The sequence below is a fragment of the Saccopteryx bilineata genome, chromosome 6 (genome assembly GCF_036850765.1).
Source record: "Saccopteryx bilineata isolate mSacBil1 chromosome 6, mSacBil1_pri_phased_curated, whole genome shotgun sequence".
Lineage (NCBI taxonomy): Eukaryota > Metazoa > Chordata > Mammalia > Chiroptera > Emballonuridae > Saccopteryx > Saccopteryx bilineata.
Window position 1 is genome coordinate 161,058,465 of NC_089495.1, and position 27,552 is coordinate 161,086,016.

At 57.0% G+C, this 27,552-nt stretch overlaps 1 protein-coding gene across 1 annotated transcript in view; it reads right to left on the bottom strand.

Moving 5' to 3' along the window:
- The window catches only part of SDK2 (sidekick cell adhesion molecule 2), a 271,566-nt gene that overhangs the window by 5,862 nt on the left and 238,152 nt on the right, over positions 1 to 27,552 (bottom strand). The window contains exons 37-44 of the mRNA XM_066235214.1: positions 25,372 to 25,558; positions 23,074 to 23,211; positions 20,473 to 20,634; positions 17,457 to 17,582; positions 13,025 to 13,189; positions 11,583 to 11,723; positions 11,182 to 11,320; positions 8,876 to 9,002 (exon numbers count right to left, since the gene is read on the bottom strand). Of these exons, the coding sequence (XP_066091311.1) occupies positions 8,876 to 9,002; positions 11,182 to 11,320; positions 11,583 to 11,723; positions 13,025 to 13,189; positions 17,457 to 17,582; positions 20,473 to 20,634; positions 23,074 to 23,211; positions 25,372 to 25,558 (1,185 nt within the window). The remainder of the gene's footprint in view (positions 1 to 8,875; positions 9,003 to 11,181; positions 11,321 to 11,582; positions 11,724 to 13,024; positions 13,190 to 17,456; positions 17,583 to 20,472; positions 20,635 to 23,073; positions 23,212 to 25,371; positions 25,559 to 27,552) is intronic.

The following is a 27,552-nucleotide window of genomic DNA, read 5'->3' on the forward strand; positions in this document are numbered from 1 at the left end:
GTTGATACTTCCTGCCCCCCCCACTTCTGTCTGTCTGTCTCTCTCCTATCTAAAAATCAATAAATAAAACAAATCTTAATAAACATATGCCCTGGTCGGTTGGCTCAGCAGTAGAGCATCGGCCCAGCGTGTGGAAGTCCCAGGTTCAATTCCTGGCCAGGGCACACCAGAAAAGCACCCATCTGCTTCTCCACCCTTCCCCCTCTCCTTTCTCTCTCTCTATCTCTTCCTCTCCCCTAGCCAGGCACTGATGATGGCTCCATGGCCTTCGCCTCAGGCGCTAGACTGGCTCCCATTGCAGTGGAGCAAAGCCCCAGATGGGCAGAGCATCGCCCCCTGGTGGGCATGCCAGGTGGATCCCAGTAAGGTGCATGCGGGAGTCTGTCTGCCTGCCTCTGCCACCCCTCCCTTCGGAAAAATACAAAAAAAAAAAGTAAACATATGTTGGAAAAATGAGTCTGGGATGCTCGGCTGCATCCTGCTTTGCAGGTAAAGAAACCTTTGCAGGGAGAGTTGACCTTGCCCATGTGATCCCAGCTGTGGCATATGCAATGTGCGCTTGTTCTTGGGAACTCAAAGTCCTTTATGGCATCTAGACCCTCAAGAAAAATAGCTAGATGTACAGAACTATAACGACAGCAACTGTGGAACCACTGATTCGCATAGTTGTGTTGAATGTTCACAGCCCTGTGCTGCAGCTAGGGAGGTTTGCCCATGGACATGATGAGCTAGGCTTGAACTCAGAACTGCCTGGTTTTTCCAAAGCCCACATATGTCTCCAGGTCACAAGATAGGGAATGAGAGCCCTCTCATCTCCCGGGGGGGGTGGGGTGGGGTGGGGTCAAATACCCCCCAGTCAATCTGCTGATTTATGTCCTCTGGCCCCTCCCCTCCACCTTCTCACCCCTCCACAGTCTCTCTCCTAACCGAGGCCTTTTCACCACCCCCTAAGGCAGAAACTCCCAGGACCTGAGACAATGGGAAGTCCCTGGCCGTCTCCCCAGGATGCAGTGCAGCATAATACGAGCTGCTTGCTTTGCCTACTGCCCAGCTGCCGGCCCAGGAGGGAACAAAGGGCCGCACAGTCGGAGGGCTCCATATGTCAAGGCTGGGGAGAGGGCGGAGGGGTAGGCTCCAATGCCTGGGGCTGTGGTGAGGCTGGCCAGCAGGCAGAGAAGTCTGAGCGGGCTGTGGTGTTGCCATGAGGCAGGAGGTCTGGGCCTCTGCTTCCAGGAGCAGCGAGGGTGTGTGAATGAGAGTGTGAGAGTGTGTATGTGTGTGTGTGGGACACAAAGGGGGCAGATTAGGTCTCTCTGGCAGGGCACCCACTAACTGGCTGGGACCGTTGTTAGCATCATCTAGAACTTCAGCCAGCCCTGGGCCTGTCTTGGGAAGGAATCCCCAAATCACTTCGGGCTTCTCCCAGAATGAACGAGCGTGTGGGGCAGGAGGTGACTGTGATGTGGGGAAGTTCCAAGTGTGGTCCTATAGGCCAGGTAAGTTTGGACCCATCACTTGGCCTCTCTGGGCCTCAGCATCCTTGTCTGTAAGATGGGTAGGTCCTCCCAAGCAGTCACAGGGTGAAGTGAGTTACATATGAAAGAATGCTGTGGAAGGCATTGTTAGGGAGAGTGAGGGTGGGCCTGGGTGAGAGGGATCCTAAGGGGCCAGGGGCGGGGCAGCTGACTCTGCTTAGGCAGAGCTGCCCCTCACCTTCCCCCACCCCCACCCCCACCCACTTCCCCGCAGAGGGAGGCCTGTCTGGGAGGTTGGGAAACTGGTCTCACCGGCCTTCCTGAGGCCTCAGATCCCCAAAGCCTGTCATCCAATCATCTCCCTCGCCCCCCCCCACATCTGTTGAGCACCTACTGTGTGCCAGACGCTCTGTGGGGCAGCATTCCTGGTGGGGGAGGGGAAAGGGAGACAAGGAGGAGCTGGGAGCCAAATGGGCTGGGGGTTCGCTTCCTGGCTGCTCCCCCCCCCCAGCTCTCTGGAGCCAAAGGAGGGGGCTTTGCCCTAGCGACTGCTCCTCAGCCTCCATCCCTGTGAACATCTGTTTCTTTTCTGGGTGGGGGTTGGGTGAGAAGAGAAGAAAGCAAGCGAGGAGGGACCAGGGGCTCCCATTCCGGCTTTCAACTCTCAGGGCCGCTGCGGTAATTGCATGCAGCTTCCCAGGAACGGGCCAGCACAAAGAGGCCCTTTCACGGGCAGCCCCGCCAGGCTGCCAGGCGGTCAGGCGACGGTTTCAGCTCCCGGGCCTCTTAACAGCTCCTCAAAGCCACTCAACCAGCAGTTACTGGGGTCTGGGGAGGGGCCAGCGGGAGGGAAGACCCCAAGAAAAGCAGGGAACAAAAGAGAGGGAGCAAAAGAAAGCCTTTTCTAGAGGCAGGGATTCCTGCACCAAAGTCTGCAGGCGATGGGGGGCCCGTGTGGAGACCCTGGGGCCAAGCAGGGTGCCCTCATCTTGCTGAATCGCACATGTCATGCAGGAATGGCTTGCCCCAGATGACAGGAGATCACCCTGTGCAGCTCCTTTAGAGACGGGAAGTGGGAGCCCCCCCCCGGAGCTCCCCCTGCCCCCCCCCCCCCCGCACGCCTCCACCTGTGGTCCCAGGTGCTGCTTGTACCCAGTTCTGCCCTGCTGTGAGTCTGTCCCCTTGGGTGCCCTTGCCCTGGAGCCAGTAGGGCCTCTCCTGCAGGGGCTGCAAGCCTGGGACCAGAGATGGGGAGGGGGGACATACTAAGGGTCTCATTCATTGGATGCCCCCTTGAGGCACAATTTTGTCCGGGCTTTGGGCTCCTTGTACTAAAGTAGCTGGGAGTCTCGCATGAAATGTTCTTTGAAAAATTCAGCTCAGACACAATGTCACATAGGTTCCCTGTGCCATTCCAGATCATGTGACAGCCAATGTTGTACCTACTCTCAGTTGTCAAAGACACTTGTAGTCAGGGGCCTCCCGGGTATGGAGTGGGGTTGGGGTCAGGAAAGGCTGCTCTCTTTGGGTCTCCCCTGTGTCAGGCAGCTGGGCGAGGCCAGGGTGCGGGACATGGTCTCAGCTAGCGGACCTAGATTCCAATTCCTACTGGCTGCACTTCTGAGCTCTGTGACCAAGGGTGTGAGCCTCAGTTTCCCCAACTGTTACACAGGGACCTTCCCACTTGCATGGCAGGGCAGTTAGATGTTAAATGAGAATGAGTAAAGCTCAGGGCTTGGCCCAGTTAGTGCCCAACATGTGGCTTCTCCTCTTCCTCAGGCTTTTTGTCCTGCCTGCGGGGTGTTTCTGGTTGGGCACAAACTTATGCTTCCCGGGCCTGTGTGGGGCCGCTTGAGGAGAAGCAGGAGATGGGCCTCACTGAACCTACAAGACTCGTGGTTCAATCTGATAAACAAGAGACAAACAATGACAAAAGATGGGACACACTCAGCAGAGTGAAGTATGGCTTCACTTACCACCACTCCCACCAAACACAAACCTGCATATGCATAATCCACTCCTGTTCACACTTCCAGGCTCAGTTGAAATGCCACCTCTTCCAGGCAGACCTCTGTGGACTTCCCAGAGGATGCAACCTACCCCCAGTTCTCTATCTGCACTACAGGAAACAGGAAGCCTTTTGTTCACCACTTTCCTCCTTAAGTTGGTTACTGTGGTGATAATACTTTAATAAGAAATGAAAACATGATTAATTTACACACGTGGTCTTCTCTAACAGATCACACACACCACAATGCAGCAATCCTAAGAGTCTGTCTTGCTCCTCACTGCAGCCGCCACATGCCTGGTACGTTTCGTGGGTGCAGAACAAATAGTTGTTGAATAAATGCACCAAGGAAGGAATGAATGAACTCCATGGAGGGCAAATCCAGCGCTTACCCCCCCCCCCCAGGTGTCACACAGGGGGTCTATCCACTGCGCCACTGCCTGGTCAGGCTTACACAGGCGGTCTAGAGGTGGAGGTTGGCTTCCTGTTGGGAGCTCCCCAACTTACTTTTCTCCTTGTCTTTTTGTGAAAAGTGATAAACCCATCAAGCCTCCCAGAGGGCTCTGAGGTTAATAAGTGGTATCATTCTCGAATAATCCTTTGAGTCACTCCTGGCTCCTAGTAAGGGCTCTCTCTATACATGTTTGCTGTTCCGACTGGGCTGCTCAATAAGTACTGCGTCCAATCTAATTTGCCCGGTATATTGTCCTTTCCCACATAGGCTTGGTCCCATTGCAATGAGCCTATCAGGGCCACCAGGATGGCAAGAAGAACTGAGCAGTGGTGAGGAGAGGGCGCCATGGTTTGGAATTTCTGTTCCATTGAGATTTTCTTGTGTGCTAACTATGCCAAACTCCGGCTCTTACTCTGGAAACGAAGTTGGAATAAAGTCATGCTTCATTTTCGGAAGTTCCATCTAACAAGCCATGGGTTTGTTAAGTCTCAGCCTTTGCATGCCCCCCCCCCCCCCGCCAGGCCTGGAACCCCTCCCTCCTCCTGCAGCCCTGGAGGTGAGTCCTCACCCCCACCCCTGTGCCTCTGGGCACAGCCAGCCCCCAGCCTTCACCTCACCCTGTGATGGCCTTTCTCACGTCATATCATGTGTCTGTTTATAAAAAAATATTGACTCTTTGTTTATTATCGTATCACAGGGAACCGGCTGGCAAATTTCCACCAGTTTTGGAGAGTGAGTTTTGGGTGGTCTGACTTAAAATATAAACCAGGCAGCATATGCAAAACCTCCTCCTGGAGGACCTGGGGGAGGGGGACATAGAAAGGCGGGCAGTCACTCTCTAAGAAGCTGACACAGAGGGGTGGGCCTGTGTGGCTGCCGACCCTGGGGACATGCCCTTGAGGAACCAGCACAGCAGGAGACTAAGAGTGGCACCCACCATAAGCCAGGACTGAAAGTCCTGAGAGTGGCAACAGTGGATGCCCCACAATCCAGACACCTATCTGCAGTCCAGAGGCTCTTCAGGGGGGTGAGGGAGTAGTCATGGGATTTACTTATTATGTTGGTAACAAGAGCATCAGAGAGAGGCCAGCAGCTCTGTCTCCAGTCTGTCCCCTCCAGCCCACAGGGAGCACCTGGGAGGCAGGGCCATTTCTCCATCACCTCCATGTCTTCCGAGTACAAGCTCAAGAAACAAGTGTTGAGAAGCCAGGGTCTGCTCATCTCTGCACTCACCTGAGTGCCCTCACCACCCCACACAGACACTGACACTGGGTCTCCTTAGCTGCTTAAGGCACAAACCCTGATCTGAGGCATAAGGGACAGGCTGCCCGCTGAAGCAGAGTCCTGTCATTCCCTCGCTGAACCTGGAGTTGCAGAACCACGGAGCAGTCTGCCTAGCATCCTCTTGGTGACACTCAGAGGCTCAGGGTGGTGGCTCTTTACTGCCAGGTATGAAAGCCATCCAACGTTCGAACAATGGCACATGTAGCAATGGTGCAGCATACCAGTGCCTTGGGACTGGGGGACACGGGTGACTGACGCTGCACCCTCACAGGGTCTCCCGGGACTCTCCCATTTCTGAGGATGCCAATGCTCTGGCAATAGCCTTCTGGATCCTAGACCACCTGCAGTGACCCGAAAGCCAATTGCCTGGTTTTTAAGGACTATTCTTGAGCAACCAAATGATCCTGACAGGACTGCACAGGTCCAAATCTGTCTCACCTAACACACTCCTTATAACAGCCCTTTGGACAGAGGGAGCTGCTGCTGTGTGGGTGAGGCTGCGAAGGACCCCTCCCCATTCCAGTCAGGAAGGGTGAAGCTGGGATTCAAGCCCTGGCTAGGACCAACCACAATTACCCGGTGCTGCTGCTGTTCCAGTGAGGGGCTGCCCTTCAAAGCAGCCCCCTGCGGGGCTGGACCATCACCCGTTGTCATTCTAGGCCACCTGTCCTGGGAACCACTTCACTGCCTGAAGCACTGTCCTCTGACTGTCTTATCATCTAAAGAGGGGCTTGAGCGTTTTGTTGTTGTTTTTATTTTTGGCAATCTACAGTTAGCTGTTCTCAAGTCTGCCTCATCAGCCAGTTCTGAAGGAACAGGGTGGGGGGTGGGGGCTGGCTCCGCTGTCAGAAGGCCTGCACAGGGGTCTGGCTCTGCACCTTGGCAGCCAGGATCCTGGGTTTGCCCTCTGGCTGTTGGACCGGAGCCCACTGGCTTAAGATCTCTGAGCTTCAGTTTCCCCATCTGTTCAAAAGATTACGTTGGAGGCCCTGGCCGGTTGGCTCAGTGGTAGAGCATTGGCCTGGCGTGTGGGAGTCCCGGGTTCGATTTCCAGCCAGGGCACACAGGAGAAGTGCCCATCTGCTTCTCCACCCCTCCCCCTCTCCTTCCTCTCTGTCTCTCTCTTCCCCTCCCGCAGCCGAGGCTCCACTGGAGCAAAGTTGGCCTGGGTGCTGAGGATCGCTCTGTGGCCTCTGCCTCAGGCGCTAGAATGGCTCTGGTTGCAACAGAGCCGATGCCCTAGATGGGCAGAGTATTGCCCCCTGGTGGGCATGACGGGTGGATCCCGGTCGGGCGCATGCGGGAGTCTGTCTGACTGCCTCCTCATATCCAACTTCAGAAAAATACAAAAAAAAAAAAAAAAAAAAGATTACGTCAGAGGGTTGCTGCAATGCTATGAAGTGGTGAGGCATATGGAACCCTGAGCAAAGCTCCTGGGGGCGTGGCCTTTGTCGTTGGTGTTACTCAGAAGCGCTATATCTCCTTGGATGTGTGAGCTGTGGTGCTGGTCAAAAGGATGATGTCCAGCCATGAATCTGTTGCTCTCTCTGCTGACCATGCCTGGTCTAGAGCCCATTCAGCATGACTGGCTTCCCTGACACCCCTTTTATGTTTTCAATAAAATGTGCAGAGTGATAAGTACCAGGTGCCTTGCAGGACTTGGGGGATAAACAGTTATCAGAACCGTCATGTGTCCCTGCCCTCACAGAACTTAGCTCTCACAGTAAACAAACCCAACTCAACCCAGTGGAACCCCCAAGGCAAACCCTGAACCATCCCAAACTCCCCAGGTCAACTGCCCCAGAAAGAAGCATGGCCATTCTGTTGTGACAACTGACTTCTGGAACCAGGAAGCCTCCTCTCACTAGGCTATGTGATCTGGGGGTGGTGGGGGGTGACTGGCTCCAGGTTATTATGGAAACAGTGTTCAAATGATGGGCTTGTTTTGAACAAATAAGACCAATGGCTAAGCGGAGGATCCCAGATAGTCTGCCTCCCTGGGGGGATTTAGAAAAGACGGCCTTGGGATGTCAGGGGCCCTGGTACGGCCTCAGGGACCAGCTCTGTGACCTGTGTTAGGGTCCTCCAGACTCCCGCAAGGATGGCCAGGAAAGCTCTGAGGACATTGGGCAGTATCTCCTGCATTCAGAGGGCTTGCTCCCTAGAAGGGCGGTGCTCAGCCACCGAGGGTGAATGAATAATGCTCTCTGCAGAAGTCAAGGGCAGCAATATGGCGGCTCCCTTCAGCTGCCCATTGCCTTCCTCTCCGTGGACAGCAGCGTGGCTTAAGGAGCCTTCTGTTACAGCCCTGTAGGCAAAGCGAGTTTCTTTACCTTTTTTAATTCGACATTGAGTGCTTAGAATCTCAATGCTCATCACTGTCTTTGGGGAGAAAGAAGAAAATCCTGCCTCAGGAAAGCATGGCCTTGTATGTGCATGTGGCTGCAAGGAGTTAAATACTTATAACCAGATACGGCGACCTGAGTCACATGCGTCCCCATGGAAGCCAGGACAAGTGGGAGTCTCCATCACTGCCAGCTGAGCCGTGTCAGCTCCGGCCTTCCTGGCTTGCCGGACTCATCAGTAACCCTGGAGCCGGACGCAACAGGAATGGCGAGAGGCCCTCGGTCCACGGCGCCCACAACCGGATCCCAGGCTTGCTGGCATCTCCCACACGGCCCACAGCCTTGCTCCCTGCTGGCTTCTCTTCTGTCACATCCTCTCCCAGGACCGGGCAGAAAGGTCCAGGGCGTGGGACACAGTGGCCTATTCTTGGCCCTTCCTTGGCAACCACCAGGCTTGGCCAAGGCCAAAGGGGCTGGGGTGGGAGGCCGTAACATCACTTCATTGGAATGCACTCGGCCCCCTCTCCCCTTAGCCTGGGACACACTGTCCCTAAGTGGCCCACCTAATGGCAGCTTCTCTAAAGCTCTGTGTCTCCCAGAGGCATAGTCCCCTTCTTAATTTATGAGCTGACATTTATTAAATGGTTGCCGTGTGCCAGGCCCTGTGCTAAGCTTCTCTATGCCTAATCCCGGCAAATCCTCCCACAGCCCCATGAGTGCCTGTTGTTATCCCTGCCGTTCTACAGAGGGCCAGGACTGAGGCTCAGAGAGGTTATGTACCACACCCAGGATGCCCCAGCTCATCAGCAGCAGAGCCAGGATTCAAACTCAGGTCTGAACATCCAAAGCTTTAATGTCTTCGCTGTCTATACTGCTTCCCATCCTGGGGGTTCACTCTAACCCCGACTAGCTCAGTGTGTTGGTTCTCTGGGCTCTGGCAGGACAGGGTGCTGTGTCTCCTCCCTCCCCTTGTCTCCATGAGCCTCTGCAGACCAGAGCTGCTGGGTGACTGAGCAGGGGGAGTGACTGCTGAGAGTGTGAGGTCCATGGCCTTGGGGTATATCTTACATGATCAAGGTTCCAGGGACCCCATGAGCCCTGGGTACAAAGGCTGAGCTGAGCATGGGTAGGGGCAGCTGGCCCACGTATGACTTTCGGATAGTTTCCGGGGGCCCCTCAGTCTCTGTGGCCCATGGAGGGAAGGAAGTTCATGAGAGGGGCTAGCTGGATGGAACCCATGGAGGCCAGCACTCTGGAAAGGGGCCTCTCCACTCCCCTGTCCAGGGCACCTGGCCCTCTCGCCACTCACCTGAGAGTCGGAGATTTCCGAGGGCTTCTCCGTTAGGCTGCTGCTCTCTGCCTGGATGAGGTCATTGTACTTGGTGACATCCTCATCAGAGTAGTGCAGGCTGCCTGGGCTAGGCCGTGGCGGAGACCTGAAGAGAGTGGGGGCGGGGCTGAGAGGTGGCCTCGTGCAGAGCAGCCTCCTCAGGTCCAGGAGGCCACAGCGCGGCCGGCCTGGAGGTACGGGGGCTTGCAGACCCCTCACCCTCCTGTGTCTGCTCGTCCCAGGCCTGTGCCTGGAAGGTGGAGTGTGGAGTGGGGGCCCCGTCTGGCGGGGGCGCTCAGAGTCCCAAAGGCGTTGGACCTCCCTCCCTAATCAGCTCCAGAGAAAGTGTGTACGTGGGGGAAACACCTTGATTCTCACTTGTGGTTCCAAGATCTCAGGAGCTAGAATCGCCTGGCGGCGCACATCACAAAGCACCACCGAGACCTCTCACATCAGATGTGTAGGTGAGGCCTGGAGGCCTGCAGCGCAGACTCCCCATGCAATTCTTACAACACCCACAGGTGAGCTTCAGAGAGCTAACACAGGGGATTAGGAGGAAAAGGAAAAGTACTGCCTCCCTCCCTCCCTCCCTGCTTAGAGAGCAAACCTGGTTCCCTGGGCTAAGTCACGCCCTACCTTTGAAAAATCAGCCCTGGAGAAAGTTGAGCATTTCCGGGTGAGTGAGAGAGTTAGAGGCCTGGCTCTGAGTCATGAGAAGAAACACCCAGGGTAGGGTGCCTGCAGGCTGGGGGCCGGGGCTGCGCCCTCCTGAGCCGGGTGGGCTGAGGGTGAGGAGAGTGGGCAGGCTTGGCGTCCTCCGCGACTCTGCCCTCAGGATGGGGTATAAGGGGGTTCTGCCCAGGGTTTGACACCCCAGCACCTGCCCAAGAAGCTTCTCTGGGACTGTGGCTCTGAACCCCAGCCACACAGGGGCCCAAGGCCGTTTGCTGTAGAAATGCTGCTCTGAGAATGGTCCCGTGACCTGGGAATATATCACAAGCAACCCCCTGCCCCCTCTGACCTCCTGTATTGTGTCTGCACTGGTTTTATTCCAATTGACACAGCGCATTCTAAAAACAAGCAGAACAGCACTAGCTGTGGCTTCCTATAGATAAGACAGGCAAATAAAGATATGACACAGAGGAGGGGGGACATGGGGTGCCAGGCTAATGCTGACTTGGTGACATGCAGGTGACTGGGGGGCTGGCGTGTGACCGTGGTTGTCAGGCCCGGAACCTAGGGCTTGTTTGGTGCAAACAGGATTTTTGTGTATACACAGCAATGTAGGGACACTCAGAGGCCACCGTGTGGGCGCACTGTGGGCATGAGAGGCAGCGAGGCCAGGCCGTCAGTGAAACGCCCCCTGTTCCATGTGGCAGGGTCCTGGAGCCAGCCAGGCGAGACTGTGGTGGTCATGCCGGGCTGGCCACTGCAGCCTCAAATGGCCCTTTCTTTGAAAATCTGGCTTTGGCAGAGGGGGAGAGCTGGGCCTTGCCGGCCAGCACCCCACCCCCAACGTCCTGAGGAACACACACATCGTCTCTTCCCTCTGTGGCCGGACAGAGGAGTTTTGTGAGCTGGCCCTGCCCTTGGAAACGGGCAGCCTGGCCGGCCCCAGGGAGTGGGGCTCGGAGGGCCTGGGACTGGACAGAGGTCGGGGAGAGAGCTGGCGTGCCACCAGCCTCGTCCTTCCTAGTCAGCTGTGTCAGGTGCTGCCCTTCGAGGACGATGACGAGAGTGCGGACTTGGGGGACGGGGGGTGGGAGAAAACAGTCTACATCTACAGCAGGTGTGAGACAGGGCCAGGGAGAGCATGTCTGCACTCGGAGTGCCCTTTCTTTACAGAACTGGGAGGACAGGGAGGGCATAAGCAATCATGGGGAGCTCCTAGCCCCTCTCACTCAGGTGTGCCTGCCCAGCCTCCTTTGCTGGCTCCATCGCCCGTCTGGGGAAAGTGTATATCACAGCTTTCTAGGAACAGGTGACTTCAAATGGCAGTAGATTGATTTGCAAAATTGTGCAAGCTACTTGTCTTCTGCTGTCATTGGCAGAAACCCTTGGTACCCACCTCTTTATGACTTTCTCCCCAGCGTGCCCCGGCCAGGGGACTGGCCCATAGACTGGTGTGTGGCTCGGGCCCTACTGTGTCTTTCTGCTGACTGTTCCCACTCACGGGGTAGAGAGCTGTTTCCAGGACCGGGAGAGGCCAAGTGGGCACTGTCTGCTCTGTGGCCCTCCCCAACCTCCATCCTCCTGGGTCCCAGAGGGTGAGCAGAGCCCGCTACCTGGTGTAGAGGCCATTCTTCCGGCAGAAGGAGTTCTTGACGGACAGCCGTCGGTTGTTGAGTTCCAGGGCAGGAAAACTGCTTTCGTCCAAGCTCATCATCTCCCCATGGCCCAGGGCACCAGACTTGGCACTGTTCCCTGTGGGACAGATGGACATCGGTCACTTACTCCATCCCTTTAGACTGCATGGCCTGCCCTTCCCCACCGGGCTGGGCTGCCCCCTCTCTTTCTCTTGTCAAATTTGAAACCAAAATAGGAGATGGAGATCGCGTAGGAAGCCCGGGCCGCCCCACCTGTCAGAGCAGATGCATTTCCGGGAGAGACCCCCACCCACCCGTGCAGAAAGGGAAGCAGACACGTGCCAGTCCTGCCCAGGTGACGGGGCAGGGTGCCAGCTCACCAGAGTCTGTCTTCTTGGCATACTTCTTGCTCTGGCCCCGGATGATGAGCACGAAGACCAGAAGCAGGATGAAGATGAGGCCGACCAGGGCGATGACCACCAGGAACCACCACTCCTCATAGAAGGGGTTGGCTTTCTGGGCTGCAACACGGATGGTGGGTGTCAGGGCCGGGGTTCTTGACCCCTCTGGCCTCCAAACCTCCCACCCCAGTGGGCACCCTGCCTCCTGCTCAGTGTATGGGTAGGTGGGGCCTGTGCCCTCCGAACAAGGTTGATACTAAGACAAGGTTGGGAGGAATAATCATCTCAAGTCCTAGTTCTGATCAAGTGGGATCCCTGCAGGGCTGTTTTGAGCAGAAGTCTAAGGTGGTTTCTAGACTCACAAGCAAAGAACGCTAGGATTGATTAGTGATGTGTGCGGAGACAGGGGCTGGAGTGTATAGGAGGGGTGGTGTGCTGGCTCTCTTTCCTTTCCCCCCAGTGTTACCCACGGCCGATCTTGATAGGGAGACCCAACTTTGCGTTGGAAAGGTGCTTGTCTGGCCTGTGGTGGGCCTGGGAGGTACATCCCCAGGTTTAGCTGGGATGGAATCTTTTTCTGGTGGCAGAAAGCAGGGGTTGTTGGGGGGATGGACATGAGAGGGTCTTTCAGCTGCCTCTCCAGGTACAGTCCCCCTTCTTCCAAAGCTGCCAGTCCTACACTTTCTGCGCCCAGCCCGTCCGATTCATGCTGCTGCCTGGTGAGGGACTGGCTTCTGCTTCCATCTTCAAGTGCTCACTTCCCACAATTCGGTCCTGTCACTCTGGGCAAGGGTGGCAGTGTATGTGTGGGGGAGGCACCGGGTTGCTGAAACCCCCCGTGAGTAGAAATTCTGAGTTGTATTTCTGCCTTGAGGGAAGAGGCCATGGCATGAAAAGGTGTCAGATTTGGGGTCATGGGTTTGGATAACAGAGTCCTTTGTGAGCTCTGAGATCGATCGCTGGATGGGAAGAATGAGGAGGGGAAAGGGCTGGATGGCAGGCCACCCCACCCGGCACTGCCCAGTCCGGTCAGGGAGGCCTGTGTTCCATTGGCTGCCGACTCTGTCTGTTTGGGGGGTGGTTTCTATGGAGACACACAATTTATGGTCTGGTGCCCTTGAATCTCCTGGGTGATGAACTCATAGAAGCTCTCATGTTGGACCCACTGATTTGTTCACAAGCCCACAGGGCCCCCTGCCCGGGGCTTTTGGTGTCCTTGAAAAGGAACCCCAAAGAGCCATCATCTTCAGGTTGTTGAAAGTGGACTCAGGCCCTGGCCCATGGCTCACTGCCTGGAGCACAGAGAGGACAGTGCACATTGGTCCATACCCCAACGCCTCAGCAGCTCTGCTGCCCTCTTCCTGCTCCACCGCCCAGCCTCTTCCGAGGGGTACCCCACCGCTTGCCCCACCGGTGCTTACCTGGCACAGACTGGGAGGGGCTGCTGGGGGTGCCGAAGCCGTAGTCATTGACTGCGATGACCCGGAAGTCGTAGCTCACGCCCGGCTTCAGGATGTCCATGCTGAAGGTGTAGGAGGTCACCTCCTTGGGGATGTCTTTGATGAGGATGTCCCAGAGCCCCTCATCTGCAAGAGCGTGGAGAGGGAGGTGCCCCGTGAAGGGGAGGCCCCCCATCCTGCTGTTGCCGCGGAGAGCCAGGCCAGTCTGCTCTGCCCTGCCAGCACTGATCTCCAGGGCGTGGCACCTAGAAGGTCTTCCTGGACTCTTTCTGTAAAGATGCCTTTTCCAGGACCCTACCCACTTATTCTTTTTGTTTAAATGTCTATAAACCATTAATAATGTATAGTATGCAGAAAATACTGTAAAAAGCAACCCAATACCATCATCCAGACAACGAGGCCTATCTTTTTTAGCCCTTATGGGCATAATTCTACATGTTACTCTTTCCATGGCTTAGACAGTGCTGGTCAACATGACTTGAAGTGGCTGCCTAAGATTTTTATGGTGCAGCCTCCTGAACATAACCAGGCCCCTGTGTTCCTGACTGCTGTTCCTATTCAGAAAATGTTGAGTAGTGGCATCGGCCAATCCAAACAGGACTTTCTTTATTTAAAGAGCTGCAAAAGGGAATGGGGTTGCCTGTAAGGGTTTAGTCAAGGTGCCTGAATTTGATGGGACCCATCCTCAGTCCCTCCATGTTTAGAAACAGGGATCCGAGGACACACAGGGACCAGAGAGGGCCAGATGGATCCCCATCTGTTCTCTACCCATGTTGTCTCCAACCACCCCAACCTGTGAGTGCCTGGCTTCCCTTTTAGTGCCCCCCACCCCCACACCCATGTAAGAGAAGAAGCCAGCATCCGTCAGGGCCCTGCAGAGGGAGGGACCCTGGCCAGGTGCTCTGTGTGGGGCTCACGGGGTTGGCTTGGCCCTTGGTGAGTGGGTGAGTCCTCCCACTGTGCTAGTGCAGGGCTGATGTGGGAACCAATGTATCACGCCATCCTGGGCCCTGGCCAGGTGCTCTGTGTGGGGCTCACGGGGTTGGCTTGGCCCTTGGTGAGTGGGTGAGTCCTCCCACTGTGCTAGTGCAGGGCTGATGTGGGAACCAATGTATCACGCCATCCTGGGCCCTGGTCAGGTGCTCTGTGTGGGGCTAACGGGGTTGGCTTGGCCCTTGGTGAGTGGGTGAGTCCTCCCACTGTGCTAGTGCAGGGCTGATGTGGGAACCAATGTATCACGCCATCCTGGGCCCTGGTCAGGTGCTCTGTGTGGGGCTAACGGGGTTGGCTTGGCCCTTGGTGAGTGGGTGAGTCCTCCCACTGTGCTAGTGCAGGGCTGATGTGGGAACCAATGTATCACGCCATCCTGGGCCCTGGTCAGGTGCTCTGTGTGGGGCTAACGGGGTTGGCTTGGCCCTTGGTGAGTGGGTGAGTCCTCCCACTGTGCTAGTGCAGGGCTGATGTGGGAACCAATGTATCACGCCATCCTGGGCCCTGGTCAGGTGCTCTTCTCTTGTGGTCCCAGGGTCCAAGGTCTTAGAAGGACCTTGGTGGGCTGAGCGCCCAGGTCCTCTATCTGTGACCTGCTCCAGGGAATTCGCTGGGGGACCAGTAGGTCCTCCAGGCTGTGACTGCCCTGGACCCACCCCCACCAGCATGCCCCTGCTGGGCCCCTTCCCTCCCCTTCCCTGAGGCATGCTTCTTCCTTGCCTGCTTCTGAGCTTCCTTGGGGAAGAGCTGTCTTTCAGGCCCCCAGGTTGCTCCCCTGCCCCAGCTCAGCCCTTCCCAGGGCTGATGGATTGGGTTGTTTCCCATACCACACTTTTTTACAGACCCACCCTGGTCAAGAACTCGAGTGGAGGTGCCATAAGCCCTAGCAGCATTTTGGAATTTGGGACCAAGAGTGTGGTGGGACCTGCTGAAGCTTCCTTCCTGCCCTTCCTGCCTAGATTCTCCAATTCAAAGGCGGCCATGGGGACCCGTCTGCTCTCTGCTGTTGTTACTGAAGGTTCTGGATCCTGAAACATGGCCGCCGCTTCTGCTGTATTTATTTGGTTTTGGGTAACTCCTACACATCACATCCTTTGTTTAAGTATGCTCTCTCTCTCCTCCTAGGCTGGGCAGTCCTCCAGGGAAGGGATCTTGCCTCATTTGTCTACACAGCCCCACACCCAGCACAGGCATCCTCTGAGTGCAGAATAAATGAGAGCAAACCTTTCTTCTGGCCCCTTCCTCTCACTATGTGCTCAATTTCAGTACTGTGTGGCTTGAAAGCTGTGTTAGCAGGCAAATCCATTTCCCTCCTGACTCTGAATTCTCTCATTCATGCCAGTCACAGGGATGGTGATGATGGTGACTGTATAGCAGTGACACTAATTCCTCATCAAATATCATACCCATAGCAACAACAGGAAGGAGGAACTGTTGCGCCCATGTTATAGATGAGGAAACCGAGGCTCAGAGAGCTGAACCCATCTTCCTGAGGCCACGTGGCTGTCAGTGGCAGAGCTGGGGTCTCAGCCCAGAGCCATCTGGCTCCTCCTGGCACTGAACTTCCTCTGGGTGCCTAGGATGGTGCCCAGCGCCATAAGCAGCTGCATCAGTGTTTGCTGAACAGGCTCGTCCGGGAGTGCTGCTTCCCAGGAGCTGGGGCCTCTGCTGCCTGCTGTCTGACCTGCCTGTCTCACCCACACAGAAACAGTGACAGGGCTAGGCTACTGGGGCCAGGCCAGAAGGTGCTGGAACATCACGCTGTGGCTCTGGCTTCCAGCCCTGGGAGTCGGCTGATCTGTGGGGCGGGCTCCATGGGCTGGAACCCTGGAGCCAGTCCTTCCCTTGCCTGGCTGCTTGTGGTTCATAGAAAGCGAGTGTTTGGTTGATTTTGCCCAGCACAAAGCACACCCTGAAGATAAGGAGGGTGAGGTCCCATATGACCAGGGACACAGAGGTAGGGACGACGACCACCTATAATAGGAGCCTGCTTGCACGGCCGCTGAGCGAGGCACATTCCCCGGGCCCTCCGTCCTTCCCTCACTGCCTGCCATCCCCATCACCGGTTTCCCACCACGGCTCTGAGTCCCAGACCTTCAGGGGGTCTTGGCTTGGTCCTTCCTCTTATACTTAGTCCTTGAGCCCAACCTGTGTAGACCAACTCATGGCCCCTCAGCCCAGAACACCAGGTCCCACGCCGGGCCTCCCAGGGAACAATGGAAAATCAACAGGGCCAAAGTCCAGCCTGGAGCCAACATTCCACAGCCTGGCGCCCTGGCCGGCCAACTCCGGTGGAAAAACAGGCTTGGGCCCTGGTTGGGAGAAAAGCACTCGGCTGTCTCCTGGCCATCTCAGCAGCCGGCACTGGAAGGCCAGGGAGGGACCATCTGGAGCGGGGAGAGAGCCAAGCGCACACACACCTTCCAGCCACACGCTGGGTCTGAGCTGCCACATGTATTAGCTGTTGGCGACTGCAATCATTAGCCTAAGATTAAGGTGACAAAGGGGTGGTAGCTGCTTCCTGGAAAGGCTGAAATTAAACTCCTTGCTATTGACAGGACTAGGGCTCAGCTAACCCCAGGAATGACCAGTTTGTCACTGGGATGTTTAGACATCCTCCATCAGAAGCATTAGCTTCCACCATGCCTGTCTCCCGTTATGACTAGTGTCTGCTGCTCATGTGGGAGCAGCAACATGTTGAATGTCTCAAGTTCAGCCACCTAATCACGGGTCCACGGGAGATCAAGAACCAGCAAAGGCCAAGTGCCTGTGCTGACTCGGGCACCTCTGATTAACTCGGCAGCCTAGCAACAGCAGGAGCTGGCAGTGCCGAGGGCTCCCGTGGGTAAGGGGAGCCGGGAGAAGAGGGCGACTGTGAAACCGGAGCGTGCAGAGCGGCCCCCTGGAGCGACTTATCAGCTGCTCAACTCCTGATGGCTTTGGAAGTTCTCATGACTCGATTTCAGGCTTGACAGGAGAGGTTGGTACAGTTACAGAAAGTGCCAAGACAGTCGTGATGGCAGAGACAGGTCTTAAAGAGAAAGCTGATGTCTCTGGGGGCAGCGGGCCCCTGTATGGGGCATGGGTCAGTGGGGTTGTGTGGAGACAATGGGTGTTTAACCTTTGTGAGCTCCACTCCTCACTCCTCTGGCTTCTTGAATGGCCCTCTACCTGCGCTGGTCCTCAGCTGGTGTTAAGTGCTCTGAGTGATCCTTAACTAAGGGTGCATCTCCCACTTCCCACTCACACAGGCCACTTCTAGCTTCACCTGCAGCAGCACAAGTGCCATCTTCAGTGACAACAGACAGAAGTGCCCCAAGTGGAGGGACTTGGGAACAAGGGAGAAAGTGAGATATGGACTCCCGCCCCCAGGGACAGCCAGCTCAGCCTGGGGCGGGCTTACCTGAAGGCCTGGCCTCGATGACATAGCGAGTGATGGGCCCTTTGCCAGGGTCTCCGCTGGACCAGTGGATGGCGATGGCAGAGCTGTACCGCACAATGATGGGCACTCCAGGTGGCCCCGGGGCACCTGCAAATAGCACACAGTGGGCAGGGGAGTGTGGAACCAGATGGGCACTCGGCCTGTCTCACTGTGCTCCAGCATGACGGGCCGGGCCACAAAACCAACCCCACCAGAGTCTCTGGAAACCCCGCCCTTGCTGGGGCCCGGGGAGTGCGTCTGAGACGACGGGGCCAGCTGGGTCTGACCACGTCCTTCTCTGAGTTACCCACACCCACTGAATCCAAGTTCCAGACCAGGAGGGGGTCTGCAGGGATGCGGAGAGGTCCCTGCAGCTGACTCAGGGGACCCAGGCTTCTAGTTCCAACCCAGAACATTTGACGGGTGACTGATGGATTCACATAGCCCTCTGGGGCCTCAGTTTCCCCCTCTGTGAAGGCCTTTTGGAATGTAAGGCTTAAAGAGAGGTGTCATTGGGGGGGGCAGTAATGGTGGGTGTGACGTTGGTGTAGTGGGCAGAGGTTGCTTTTGGGGGGCTGAAGGACCCCCTGACCTCTCTTGGGGCCTGTGATGGCAATGTATTCTCTCTCTCCTGCCCGAGGTCCTCCAACAGCAGCCGCTTTTGCAGGAAGGCAGGGAGAGAGGAGGCTGGGACTGCAGGAGGTCCTGGGCCTCTGCTGCTTACAGGAGGGAGGAGAGCCAGGCTCTGCGGCCAGTTCTCCTGGTGTGGCAGGCTGGCAAGCGTATCAGCGATGCTGCCAGCCCAGGGGCCAGAGCAGGAGGGACTTGACTTCTGTAGTAACAGGAGTGGGCCAGTTCTACCTGCTACAGGTCCCAGGCCCCTTCTGTCTGGGGGTGCCCTGCTGCGCACCCAGAGCCCCAACCCTCCCTGTGTGCTGTCACTCCTCATAGATACGCAACCCTGCGTGCCCAGAGCTCACACACAGTAGGTGCTTCCCATGTGCTTGTGGGACGAGGGAACAAGCCTGTGAGTGCACAGGGGTGACTGGCAGGCTGAGTGCGGTGGCCCTGTGGACACTGCTGGGGAAGGGCTGAAAGTCCACATTAGGTGGGAGATCCCTGGGTCCAGGAGCTGGCAGGTTGGCCAGGAGCCCAGGGACTCACTAACAGCTTGGCAGCCCACTGCCCGCCCCGCGCCCAGTCCCAGCCTGGGAACTCGGCGGGCCTCATTTCCTTCCTTCCTTCCCTAACGTGTGTCCTGCCTACAGCACAGGGCAAAGGCAGCTGAGGGACCAGGGGTGGGACATGACCCCAAGGAAGTGTGAAGGGTGGGGAGGGGGCTTTCAGGGCCCTGAGTTTTCATTCTGCACAGGATAGCACTCAGGGCTGAGCAGGGGCTGTCGTCTCTGCTGGCCCTGACTTCCTGCGTCCAGTCAGCGCCTGGCCTGGAGTGCGGGGCGGGGAAAGGAGGAGGGGGGGATATGAGCTTCTAATCCTCCCCCTTAGACCTCTCCTCTCCTCACTCACACCTGCAGGGTGCAACTTGGTTCTTCCTCAGAGAGCCCCCTACCTCCTCTGTACTTCCTGCCTCCCTACCCCCAGCCTCAGGGTAGAACAGCCCGTCTTCCAGATGGCTGTCTGCTGTCCCCATGCCACTGCTCGGCCCTGACAGCTCTCTTCCGGCCTTTGTTTCCCAGGAAAGCCAGCTCAGGTGAGAGGCGCATGGGGAGGCAGTGCAGGGGGCAAGCCTTTCCTGCAGCCTGTGGGCTCTGCTCCAGTGGAGTCCGGGAGCCAGGCAGCTCCTCTGTGGAGCAGGCAGTGGGGAGTAGAAAGTGCCCAGAAAGAGAAAGTGGAGCATGGCCAGCCTGATCCAGCAGGGAGGGCAAAGCCCTCACGCAGGTGAGAGGCCCTCTTTGGCTCTCTCTCACCTTCCAGAGGCCAGGGGAAGCCGGCCCTGCTTCAAGGAGGCCGTGAACACACCTGGTGGGGGAGGCAGGGAGGAGGAGGAGAGGAGAGGGAGTTCAGGGAAAGCTTGGGATGGCTGTGTGGGAACAGAGTGGCCAGGAAGGTGGCTGTGTGCTCCGGAGAGGGCACAGGCATGTGTGACAGGGACTGTGGAGAGTTAAACCTCAACCATGGTGGGCACCCTCCGAAGCTCCTCCAGTCCAAGCACAACCGCAAGAAATGTCACAAAACCAAACCAACTGCTCCTTCCTCTCTGGTCCCCACGCTCCTTCCTGCGCCTGCACCTCCTGCCTCTGCAGGCAGCAGGCGGTGCCTCGGCCTATAGCCCAGCCAGAGTCAGCACCTTGCCTCACCCACCCCCTTTCAGCAGCGGCTCTTACAGCGGGCGCTGAAGGACCACCCTCCGCTCTTGGTCAAGTGCACACCCCTGGGGAGGGCTTGCTCAGACTCTGCGTTCCCGGAGCCCAGGGGTCTGCACTCATCAAAGGAACCCCAGAGGCTCTGACGTTAAGTGGCATCCTGAGAAACATCTGATGTCACGGGTGACCTTCCACAGCCCAGCCACCTTCTCCCACACCTCCACCAACTCCTACCCTCTGCTCCTTCCCATAGGCCCCAGCCCGCACTCCCGAGCTCCCATCTGCCTGTCCTGCCTGCTGTCTCCTTAGCCCAGCGGTTCTCAACCTGTGGGTCGCGACCCCGGCGGAGGTCGAATGACCAAAACACAGGGGTCGCCTAAAGCAATGAGAATACATGATGCATATCAAGTATTTACATTCCGAATCATAGAAGTAGCCACCAAAATTATTTTTTGGTTTGGGGTCACCACAACATGAGGAACTGTATTGCGGGGTCACGGCATTAGAAAGGTTGAGAACCACTGCCCTAGCCCATAAGTTCCTCCAGGGGCCCCCTCTGGCCCATCCCTGGATCTCCAGGCCCTAGCACAGCTCTGGACACCCCTTCTCACATGGGGGGCTGAATGCTGTGTGTGGAGGGCAGCAGCTCCCACGTCTGCCCGATGCTCCCCTACCTTCGCCGGGACCCGTGGTGACGTTGGCTTCGACCTCGGGTCCATAGGTGAAGGTCTTGGCTCTGATGCGGAACCTGTAGGTCATGCCCTCTGCCAGGTCTTTGACCTTCAGCCACAGAGGGCTGTTCCCCTTCACATCCACCGTCACGATCTTGCTGACTCCTGGGGGAAACAGAGCATGTGGGGACTGCGGGGCAGGCTGGGGCCCTGGGGTGGTGGGAGCAGACACCGCCAGGGCCAACCCTTGGCGTGAGTTATGGCTGGCACCCTGGCCCACACAGCAGTGTCTTCCAGACTGTTTCTCAGACCACAGTCCTACAGGCAGTTCTTAGGAAAAAGTGCTCCCCAGCTAAACAAGCTTGAGAAAAGCTTACTGTCTAGTGAATAACCACAGGGTTCTTTTGCATCTGGAGGGAAACAAAACAACTCACCATCCTGTTTAACTTAACTATTGTCCCAGAAATATATTTTATAGCCCATTTTGGTTTCCCCATGTCATATCCCACTGAACTCGAATTCCAAGGATCATCTTTCAGGAAGTGCTCCTGCAAAGATGGCATAGCTCAGAGTTGGAGGGGACACACCTACAGCCAGCTGAGGATACCCCGAGCTCCTATGGCCAGGACAACCCCAGCTCCCGTGACTGGGACAACCCCAGCTCCCGTGGCCGGGACAATGTCCGCTTAGCCTGGTATTCTTTCTTTCTTCCTTTTATGCCAGTAAGAGCTGGGAGCTCACACTGGGTCCCCTGACAACTTCACCCCAAACTGTGGCAACTAGAGGGGAGGCCTGGATAGTTCTCAGGAGGTGAGAGTTTGTGCTGTTTCACAGGTCAAATCCCTCCAGCCACCCCAAGGGCCGGGACTGGCTTTCAGCTCCCATGTCCACTGACCACTGGGAGACTGGTTCTACGGCCACAGGCTGTGCTCAGACCCCGCACTGGCCCCAGGGCTCTTTGGGCGTGTCCTCCACCCTGGCTTCTGTTTGTTCTTCTACTGAGTGAGGGCATCAACAGCATGTAAGACCAGATGTTATAAGTTTAAATATAGCAGCAGAGCACCTGCCATGCGGTAGGTGCCCAGTCTTCTTATTGAATAAAGAGCGGAAGGACAGAACAGCGGGTGTTCAAGAGGTACTTCCTGCAGAAACGAAGTGACCTGTAGGGTGACGAGGGGACATGCCCAGGGCCTGGAACAGCAGCTCTGGGTACCTGCCTCTTGACATTTCTGAGCAAACCTTTCTTCTGCCCAGGCCTTGCTTTTCCCTGCAGGAAAGGGGGTCCTGGGTTCTCACGAGGCCTGCTGATACGAGCCAGGGCTGAGGCATGAACCAGGGGCACAGGTGCTGTGCTGGCCAGATTGGGCATCGTCTAGCTGCATACAGGGCTTGCCGGTCCTATTAGCTGGGCCATAATGAGGCAGATGGAAATATGAAAGGTTGTGGGTCAGCCACAGCCCCGCCAGACCCTCCTGTGCAGGCCAGATGGAGGCCACTGTGACAAGTGAGCACCTGTCCCATCCCCCTGCATTTCCTCTCTGTGACCTCTGTCGTCTTCTTCCTGTCCTTGGAAGAGACGGCCCCTTTCCTGGGCCCTGCACCTGACCACATCTCCTGTGGTGGCTGCCCCCAGCCTAGCACACAGGGCCACTCTGCAAGAAGCTGCTGGCACACAGGTGGTAGTGGTGAAGACTGAGGGCCATTGTTCCCTCAGGTGACCCAGAACCGCGGCCCCTGCTGCGACCTCATGGCTCCGCCCCTTGTTCTGGCCTAGCTCAGTAGCTGCGGAGGGGTGAGAGGGAGGGCGTGAGCCCAGAGGTGGTTACCTCTGGCCACCAGAGTGCCACCTGGGAGGCCAGTCATCTCCCTAAGGCCTTGCTGAACTCCGGAACACAGACAACTGGGAGCCTAGTCTCTTTCCTGCCTCTCTAAGTAAACAGCCATGATTTCTGGGCTAACTCCACCTCAGGGAGCCCGGAAGTGGGACAGGGTCCCAGCCAGGGCCTGGAGGGAGGGCGGCAGGGGCTGCAGAGAGGACTCTGAAGGCAGCTCAGATGAATAGGGTTCAGGGTCAGAGGGAGACATCTTGCAGAGTAGGGCTCATGATCTGAGGCTCGCAGAGAGAAGGGGCTACAATGTTCCCCTGACCTTGTACACCTTCTGGGGAGAGGCTGTATTCTCTTATCAGATGCTCAAAGGGGTTCCTTACTCTACAAAAGGCAAAGAAAGCTGAACCCAGAGCAAGGCTGAGACCTAGACTTGGGAAGGCATGCACAAGGCAGCGTCATCGGGGGGCTTCCATCTTCACAGCCCAACAGACCAACGGCCCAGCTTGGGACGCTCCATCTCCCACAGGTCTCCCTTCCTTTGCCCCAACTGCCATCGACTGTCGGGGAAGAACATATTTAAAAATTCTAGCCTGGCCATTAGGACACCGGGTTGGCTCTTCAGCTCTGTCCCCGACTTGTTTCACCTGGGAATTCCCCCTTCCCTTGCCTGGGCCTCCATTTCCCATTTATAAGCTAGGAGATGCTTGTCACATGGACTGCAGAGAGAGGGCCCCTGCAAAGTGGGCTTCAGGAGCACGCCGGGGCCCCCACTCACCATCCACGGGGGTGCAGGGCTCGTACACCAGCCGGTAGCCGTCCAGGATGCCATTGGGGAACTGCGGGGCCGCCCAGGACACGTTCACGGAGGTTGTGGTCAGCTCGCTGAACTTGACTGAGCCGGGAGCACTGGGGGCTGCGGGGGAGACAGCACAGGGATTTTGTTTCCTCCTTCCCTGGACTTTCAGAACTGTGTTCAGCTCCAAGGAACAGCAGGGGTGGTGGGTCTGGGCCTGGGAGAACAAGACAGCAGGGCTCCACGCAGGGAAAGGCAGAGGGGTCACTGGAGGTCATTGGACTCCCTCTCCTTCCCCCACAGCACCGTTCACATTCCCTTTCCAACACCAGAGTCCAAAAACTCTTTCCCCTGAAGTTGGAGAACTCAGGTTCCTTTGGCTCAGGGGTGTCGAGCCCTGGCTAAGAGGCCAGGACAAGCCTGTGTCCCACCCCAGGGTCTCTCGGGGCCAGGCCATGTCCTAGCTTTGTGGGGCAAGAGGCCAAGCACCAGGTGGGCACTGAACAAGACGCCGGAGCTGCGGTTTCGCTTGTCCCCAGCACCGCAGGGCTTGTTGCCCAGAGACCACACTGTCGAGCAGCAGGCAGAGCCAGGGACAGTCAAACCCTCTGGAAGAGATGCTTTCTTGGCCTGACAACCCAGGAGCAACCCACCAACATGGGGGAGGGTGTGCTCAGGGGGAGGACAGCGAGGCCGGGAAGGAAGCAGCACTGGGTGGCATCCCGAGCCGGCTCTGGCGGGAGGACAGGGCTATTATTGTCGGGCCGCCCCCACTGAGACGGGGCTGATCCGGACCCCGCTTCCGTCCAGCGCCAGGACGGGCAGTGTCAGCGAGCAGCCTTTGAAGGAGGAATGCGAGCTCAGGGGGCCTTTCCTGCTTCTGCTCAGCTAGGGGCATGTGGGACAGAATGCTCTGTCCTGCTGTAAGTGACAGAAGCTTCCAGGCTCCCAGGGGCTCACATCCGGCTGATGAGACGGACAGGGAATGGTCAGGACAGGCAGGCAGACAGACCCGTGGGAGCCAGTGGAGGGAAAGGCTTTTCCTGGAGGCAGGGCTTGTCCCCAAAGGGGACAATACTTAGGAATGGATTCCATGGGCCTTGCTGTCTCCTTATGAGAAAGGTCATTCACAGAATGGGATGCAGCAGGTTGGAAAAGACACTTAAAGGAGGTCAGGGCAAAAGTCTGGTATTCAAATCCACAAGGACAGGACTCCGTGACGAGCAAGCAGGGGGCACTCAGATATCTGGGCTCGAGCCTCTGCCACCCCATGTCCAGCTGGGGGACCCTGGGAAGCATTACTTCCCAGGCCACCACTGTTCATTATGACACAGGGGCACCACCTGCCCTGCCCATCCCCAGGGCTTCCAGAGGATCAAGTGTCATACTGCCTGGAAAGGGACTTCGGACACTGTACTGAGGGCTGGCTCCGCACGTGTGGGCAGAGGAAGTCTTAACATCATGCTCCCCTCTGCCCTGCCCACCACCCCGGCTCCTAGCTGGCCTCCCTGCCTCCACCCTCTCCCCTCCAGCAGTCTGTCTGGCACAGCAGCCAGAGCGATCTTTTTAAAAACACAAATCAGATCCTGTCGCCCAACTGCTCAAGCCTGCCAGTGGCGTTCATCACGCTTAGATAATCCCAACTTCCTTCCCGGGCCCCTGGGCCCTCTAGAACATGATTCCCATTTTCTTGCCAGCCACTGGGCTTTTTCTCTGTCCCTCCAGTCCCCCTCAGCCTCCAGACCTTTCCCTCACTGTTCCCTCAGCCTGGAACCCCCCCTCCCTCCAGAACTTTCCACGGCTGGCTGGCTTCTTCCCCTTACTCCAGTGTCAGCTCAGATAACACCCCTCCGGGACGCCTCTGCAGGCAAACCTACCCAAAGCCATCTGTCCATCCCCTGCCTCTGTCCTTAGATCACTGGCACAGCCACCAGAGGTTAATTCACCCTCATGCTCGTTTGTGACCTGGGAACAGGCCGGGAGCAGACGTGGGCTCGCTGGGCGTGGATGGCCACAAGCAAGGTGGCCACAGGCAGGGTGGGGGTGGGGAGGGGGATGTCTGTGGGCTCTCCCCAAGGCTGTGCAGGGAGTTTTCTTCTGAGCACCGCATGTTGGCTTGCTTTGGGGGCTGCGCTCTCCCACTCTAGAGAGTGTCCCATGGGGCCTGGGTCCCCAGCTCAGATGTCTTAGCGGTGGGATCAGGCAGCTGCCTCTATTGTCACAGGAGCCCAGAGGCCAGGGCCAGGGGCCCAGAGGCCCCCTCCAGCCGCTCTGCCACACCTGCTTGCTGGGTCTGGCCCCGGACAGGGGTGCTCCGCGGCCCGTCCCCTGCGGCGTTGAAGGCTGCCACGCTGACCATGTAGGTGGTATAGCCGGTCAGGTTCTTGAGCCTCACGCCGTTCTCAGCCAGGAAGAGCGTCTTCACCCGCTCCGTCAGGTTCGGCCTCTGGGCTTCCCAGAAGTAAATCTGCGGACACAGATAAGGGGGCAGGGAGATGGGTAACAGCTTCCCGCCTGTGCCCGTCTACCCCAGGGTCTCAGAGGCCTCTGCCTTTGAACCATCCACACCCCCGAGTGGTCCAGGAAATAGTTTAGAAGCATTTAAGAGCTGCTTTAGAAGCCCTTCCAGCAGCTTCCTTTTCTAATGCTCCGTCCTCTGCCGGACTGTGAACCCTCGAGGGCACGTGCCCGCTGTGGGTTTAGGGCAGCGCCGGCAGGGCTGAGCATGGCCCCGGCACACCAGCTCCCAGAACGAAGTCACAGGGGGACTCAGCCATCTGCTCTGTAGGAACCTGCGATGGGAGGTGAGTGCACAGGAGCGTTCGCCCCAAAGGAGAGTGGGGTGCAGGGACCAGCAGGTTGCATCATCTGGGCGCCTGTTAGGGATGTAGGGTGTCAGGCACCCTGTGGACGTTGTCAAGTCCCCGGGTGGTTCACGGGCACCCGACACTTTGCAAAGCCAGACGCAGAGGCTGGCTGGCCTGGAGCTGACCCTCAGGGCAGCACTGACTTAGGCTGTGACTTGGCCAGTGACTTCCCTGAGCCACAGTTCTGTTGCCTGTATTGTGGGGTTAAGGACACCTCCTTCCCAGGACCAAGGTGAGGAGCAAAGGTCCAACGGAGTAAAGAAGGCGGGCCCCACATGGCTGCAGAGGCTTTAGTCCGAGAGCACAGCATCTGCGCCCTGGTGCTTCCAGTTTCTTTGTTTTGGGGCTGGTGTTTGGTGAACGCTGGCTTGTGGTCAGCAAAGCTCAGAGATGCTTCACTAGTTTTAGAACTCTGACCCCAGGCCAGAAAGCTACCAACGCCACCTGGCATGGACGGTTAGTGGGCATTTGTCGCCACCTGCTGGTAGAAGAGGCTTTTTGTCTGGAGGAAGCTGAGGAAAACAAGTGCCCCCACCTGGCATGTGTGAATGGCGGTCAGGACATCCTTGTTATTATGAAATCCTTGCTGTTCTCTAACACTTTCCTAGTCCTCTTTTTCTCTTACAGACTCTTCTGATGTGGGAAGATGAGAGTTGAGGTAGCAATGGGGATACAACAGTAGACAAAGTCCCTGCTAAATCTGGCATAGAGGAGAAAGGTCAAGGTGAATGCTAAAATACGAATGTCACCAGCACAGAGATGGTACTTGGTGAGTGCACAGGAAGAAAGTTCATGGAGATAAAGGACCATGGAGTGGTTCCTGGGACCCCAGTGTTTGAGGCGGGGAGAGAGGTACTGGAACAGCAAAGGAGAGTGAGGAACAGCCAGTGAGGGAAGCTGAGAGGAGAAAGCATTTCTTGGAGGAGGGAAAGATCCATCCTGTCAAATGCTGGCGCTAAGCCAGGTGGGTGAGGCCTGCATCTGACCACTGATGGTCAGCATGGGAGCTGGGGTGGCTCGGACAGGAAGGGCCCCAGTGGGGTGGTGGGGGTGAGAGAACAGGAGAAGAAGAAGATCGGAAGTGACGACTCTCAGCTGAGGACCCTTCACTGAGGAATGGCAGCAATAATCCAGCAAATTTGTTCTGTAAAGGGCCAGGTAATACATATTTGAGGCTTTGCGGGCCAAATATCTCTGTTGCAGCTACTCAACTCTGCCCTCGTAATTCAAACGTAGCCAAGGGTCATTTGAAAACACATGCGTGTGGCTGGGTTCCAATAAAACTTCCTTTATGAAAACAAGTGGAGGGCCAGGCTCGGCCCATGGCTTACAGTCTGACATCTCTGAAGGATTGCTTTCTAGGTGGCATCTTGCTGGAGCTCAGGTGTGGTTGGCACATCTGATTCCTCCCTCCTCCAGGAAGCATGTTCTCTATGTGGGTTTGGAGACTTCACCCACATTTTCGGGTCCCAAGGCTCAGTTTATGGACTTCTTGTGTCCTCTCTCCACACGTCTGATATCTGGGCTTTCAGTGATATCAATGTGCTGAGGACTCCACAGTTCACATGTCCAGCTTAGACCCCACCCCCCCTAG